Source organism: Triticum urartu, chromosome 7 (assembly GCF_003073215.2).
Source record: "Triticum urartu cultivar G1812 chromosome 7, Tu2.1, whole genome shotgun sequence".
In the NCBI taxonomy this organism is placed as follows: Eukaryota; Viridiplantae; Streptophyta; class Magnoliopsida; order Poales; family Poaceae; genus Triticum; species Triticum urartu.
The window spans coordinates 684546833-684552105 of record NC_053028.1 but is presented as its reverse complement, the minus strand read 5'-3'; the positions used below and the strand labels follow the sequence as shown (position 1 = coordinate 684552105).

Below are 5273 nucleotides of genomic sequence, written 5' to 3'. Positions count from 1 at the left end.
AAAAAACCCTCAAGAAAAGAACCCCTTGTCAATACTTAGGTGAGCGCGTGTGTGTGCGCATAGTAATTATTCTCATGAGCAATGTAGCAGCCGGTGAAGTTACAATGGCTGGGAGAAGCCAAGGAGTCTACAAATTGTATCTACTTTACAGTAGTTTGATTTTAGAATTTCATTTTGTAACCCTCTTCAGGCCAGGGAATACAAGTACTCGGCCAAGACTGCAGCAGCACCCCACCCACACACAGCCGCCGCCGCCTCTTCCCCTTCCACCCCACCATCTCGTCCGATTTTACCGGCCTTCCGCTCCCGTCGTCGGCGACCACTTCCCCTCCTCGACACCGCCGGTGGCCGGCAAGGAGATGGCCCCGACGCTGATGGAGCTCCCGGGCAGCCTCCTCACTGAAATCCTCCTCCGGCTGCCCGAGCCGGAGGACCTCGCCCGCGCCTCGGCCGCCTGCCCCGCCTTCCGCCGCCTCGCCACCGACGCCTCCTTCCTGCGCCGCTTCCGCCGCCTCCACGCCCCGCGGTTTCTCGCCTTCATCGACCTCGACGGCTTCCAGCCCGCGCTCCCGCCCCACCCCGCCGCGCCCGCCGCCCGCGCGCTTGCCAGCGCCGCTGACTTCTCCTTCTCCTTCCTCCCCTCCCACTGCCGCTGGATCCCGATGGACATCCGCGACGGCCGCGTCCTCCTCGGCCGGGACCACGGGAAGGACGCGCGGCCCCCGATCTGCAGGGAGCTCGCAGTGTGCGATCCCCTGCACCGCCGCTACGTCCTGCTCCCTCCGGTGCCCGACGCCCTCGTCGCCTCGGCGGAGCGCCCACCCCCCGTTCTACGCAGGCCCTCGGACGAGCCTCTCCTCCTTCCCCTTGGCGAGAACGGTGAAGGGACGGCAACGGCATTCACGGTGATCTCAATGGTGCATTGCGAGACTAAGCTGGCCCCCTTTGTATTCTCTTCGAGCACCGGGCAGTGGCGAGCGGCGGCACCCATGCTTTGGTCGGCCATGCCAGTGTCGCCGATGGATCCTGCTTATCTCAGGCGGCACCACGCATATGGCTGCTTCTACTGGGACTCCACCAATATCAAGAGGAAAGAGTTGCTCGTGCTTAACATCCAGAGGATGGAGTTCTCCATCGCCGAGCTCCCATCCTCTGGTTGGGGCACGCTAGGCGTGGCCATTGTGGAGGCAGGGCAAGGCAGGCTTGGGCTGTTTGGGATCCGTGATGGAACTGCAGGTGGCAGCAAACATGACCTCTGCTATAGCGTTAGGCACAACAAAGGCAAGAATTCCGGTCAGTGGCAGATGGTGAAGACCTTCTCACTAGGTCCTGAGGGCCTGCATTATCTCAAAGCGGCAACAGAGAGGTGTGTGCTCCTGATATGTTCTGAAGCCCCACGGCTCGTCGGCTTGTCTATGGAGATGCCAGACTTGTTGGAGTATATCTCGGTGGACGTCAAGAAGTTGCAGCTTGAGAGGGTCTGTGTCAAGCCTTTCGGGAAGTCCTTGTCCAGGACGCGCATATATGCCCACTTCCCGCCATCGCTGTCTTCGCCGACGATATGAAGTGGTATACTTTCTACTGCATTTCCAGTTATGTTATGCATTTCCCTTCATAGTTTTCACATGGATTGTCTAGTGCTTAACAGTTCAGTGTTGCAATTGGCCATTCTTATTTACACGGCCTAGTGGTGGTTATGTTCTTGTGCTCAATCATGAGAAAGAGAACATATTTGTGATATGTTGCCCTGTTTGTTTCAATTCCAGTTTCAAGAGAATCATACAAAAGAAAATCTCTGCCTAATTACTGTGTTCACAAATAACTGCCTGAGTCATTGCTCTTAATAACAAAGAAAGAGCAGTGTGATTTGGGTCAGTCTCTTAAATCAGTTATAGGCTTCACATCTATCATTTATTGATTGTGGCTAGAACCCCTGATATATTTTCTTAAGTGACTTAAGCTAGGCAAACACTAAGCTACTACCAGTTTAGAATGACCTAAGATTTTCAGTGCTGGTTTCTTTTGTGTACATTTCTCGGTCTTGTTACGTGCTCCAACCTGCATTGCAAATTACAGTGCTGAAGCTGAAGACACAACAGCGTCTCATATTTCAAATCCGATTTAGATGAACCTTACTGATGGAACGGATGCTGTTCTGCTGCCATATATAGCCCAATATAATGCCTATAATTCGTTCCTTTAAGCTCGTAAACTCTCGAATATGTGTACAAATTGGACCCCAAAAGTCTTCTCTGGTCTGACCTAAACTTCTGTCTTGCTTGTTCAGATTCGATGGAGCCGCAAACAGAGCAGCATTCTCAATTCAAGACGACCGTGATTTCAGCAGCATGGGGTTCGTTGGACGTCATCACCATGCCTACAGGATGACACTATTTACATTGCTTTGCCTAGCGATCGTCATGTATATGTTTTGGTTAATTACTGTAGCATCATTGCGGACCTGTTCTTTCTCTGAATGTGGCAGTGTTCGTGTCTATGTTATGTTCTTCCTTTGATACCATAAGAATGTTACATTTTTATTAATGGTCTCAATCAATCAAGAACTGTAGTAAATCCACCTTTATTATTTATACTGAGTGCAGATATACCGGGTGCATTGCGACGCAGCTGGTGCCGACGCCGGTCAACGGACGCAGCGGCGAGTGGCTGCTGCTTGTCCAAGTCCGCTGCTCCTTCATGGTCAATGCACCATCTAGCTTGTCGCCGTAGTTGTCATATCCATCTAATTAGGAAGCCTCCCGTGGTGACTCCAAGAGGTGGAGTGGGGCTGGCCATGGTGGCCATGGCATCGTACCGCTCATACATAACCGTCGCCTCCTGAGTCATGAACATCTAAAAGCTCCATGGTCTTTAGAAAGCTGCCTCTATTGTTGCCTAAGGCTTAGAAGCAACCTGTAATGGTCCACCCCTACACCAATTGAATTCTGGTGTGTTTGGTATCCTGAGTTTGTGTGTTTGGTATTAAAGTGGCAGCTGCTTGCATTTTATCCCAAACAAAAGTCATACATTTTATTTCCCTGTGATAATTTAGATGATTGATTTCTTTAAACTGAAGTTCTATTTTTGATTTTTCATATAGTTCAATGCCTCATGACAAGACCTAGCACAAGACCAATCTTGGATACATTTTAAACTACTTTATATTTCACTATTTCAATCAGCTGAAATATATGTTAAATAATTCAGAAATCAAGTGAAATAATTGAAATATGTGTTAATTATTTATGAAAATATTTAAATGTAACCATAAACATTGAAATTTATGTGAATTTTCACTTACTTTTTTCATCATTAAAAAACAACAACAATAATTCATAAATACTTTCAAATACATTAGTCACTTTTTATCATTTAAAAAAATCAAACTATAATCCATAAATATTTCACATGCATTTCACACATATTTTGATCAATTATTTCACACGATCTCAGTGCTATTGAATATTAACTCCATTCATGTGCTTTCAAATATTATATCACTCCATTTCAAGTTTTGAAATATTACACATTAATATTCACACAAATGTTAATGATTTTAGTTATATTTTAGTCAATTGTAAAAGCCTTCGACTTGCATATTTCACAGACATTCACACATATTTCAATAAATTATTTCACACAATTTCAGTGCTTTTGAATAGTAACTCCATTCTAGTGCTTTCAAATATTATTTTACTAAATTTCAAGTTTTAAAGTATTATTCATAAATATTCACACATATCCTAATCATTTTAGTTATATATCCATCCATTAGAGAAAACATTCCACCTGCACTGAAAAACGGTTTTCAGTTCCGCAGGTTAAGAGGTCTGCTAGAGATGCTCCCTTTCACCCACGTACATTTGCTTTTTTTAAAGGGAAACATCTTACTTTATTTAAACAAAGTCTGGGATCTCGTCTGCTAATACACTGAGGATACAATCAGGAGGCGAAAACCTCTAGACCAGAGAAACACCGTCTCCTACAGCTACCTTAGCCAAAGTATGGGCCGCTCGGTTTGTTGTTCGCCTTCGCCAACTGACTTTACACCCTATCCAGCCCCGCATGAGTTCTTTGATACCCTCCACGATTGGTCCCGCCACTGACAGGTTCCGGGGTGCAGAGTTAATCATGCTGACAGCTTCCCTACAGTCCATCTCCACATGCATCCGCTGGATGCCAAGCTCACGTCCGAACTCCAGGGCCTTGCGGCACGCCAGCAACTCGACGATCTCTGGCCTCGACTGGTTTGGGAAGAGCTGGGTCAGGGCACCCCGGAAGGCGCCTGCATGATCCCTGACCACCACCCCACCTCCACCATTCCCCGTGACAGATGAGACCGCGCCTTCCACATTTACCTTGAACCAATCGGCCTCCGGCGGATTCCATTTTTCTGGTGGAGGCGTAGCAACGACGCGAGCTTTCTTCGTCACCGCTTCTGCCCATTCGTCCATGCGTGTTGACACCGTGCCTGCAACATCTGAAGGGTTTTTGATACGTACCCCATCACACGCCTCATTTCTTGCCAGCCAAAGACCATAGAGACCCTGCATAATCATCTCTTTCTCCTCCTCTCGGGCTTCTCCCATCCAGTTCCAAAGCCACCTGCCAATAGCTTGGTTAGAGTCGATTCCCTCCAGAGGGAATGAGACCTGGATGCTTCGCTTAGCTGCCAAATCCGCCAAGAACTGACGCAAGTGAGGGCAGCTCCAGAAACGGTGCAGCAGCGACTCCTCCCTTCCGCAAGCACAACAAAAGACGCCCGGTTTAATTCTTCTACGCAGCAGTTCGGACCCAGTGGCCAGACCGTTGCGCATGATTCTCCACGAATGAACCTTAACCTTGTTGGGTACATGAGTGCTCCACATGGCCATCCAGTTCCTATGAGAGTTAAATGAAGAAGACGACCCCGGGCGTCCAGAATTGGCCCTTCTCAAGTTCATCGCCAAGTGATACGCCGACCGGACCGAGTAGACTCCATCCTTGGTATAGTTCCAGGCAAGGTAGCCGTCCACCCCCGGACCACAGACCGGGATTTGCTTAATATCCGCAACATTGTTCGGAGTAAACATCTCATCAACCTTGGCGTCATTCCATGCGTTTCCTTCCTCCGATAGCAAGTCAGCGACCCGGGTCGATCCAGGAACGAAGGTCTGGCCCAGTGGCCGAAGACTACTTCTATGAGGTATCCAATTGTCGTGATGAATAAGCACCTTTGCACCATCCCCAATGCGCCACACCACTCCTTCCCACAGCAGATCTCGGCCATGGAG

At 48.4% G+C, this 5273-nt stretch overlaps 1 protein-coding gene across 1 annotated transcript; it reads left to right on the top strand.

Annotated features, from left to right (window-relative positions):
• The first annotated feature begins 248 nt into the window (after positions 1-248).
• Positions 249-2558, top strand: LOC125519963. The gene is made up of 2 exons (XM_048684745.1): positions 249-1569; positions 2288-2558. Exon 1 carries the CDS (start codon positions 360-362, stop codon positions 1563-1565), a length of 1206 nt encoding a protein of 401 aa, XP_048540702.1. The 5' UTR covers positions 249-359; the 3' UTR covers positions 1566-1569; positions 2288-2558.
• The last annotated feature ends 2715 nt before the right edge of the window (positions 2559-5273 follow it).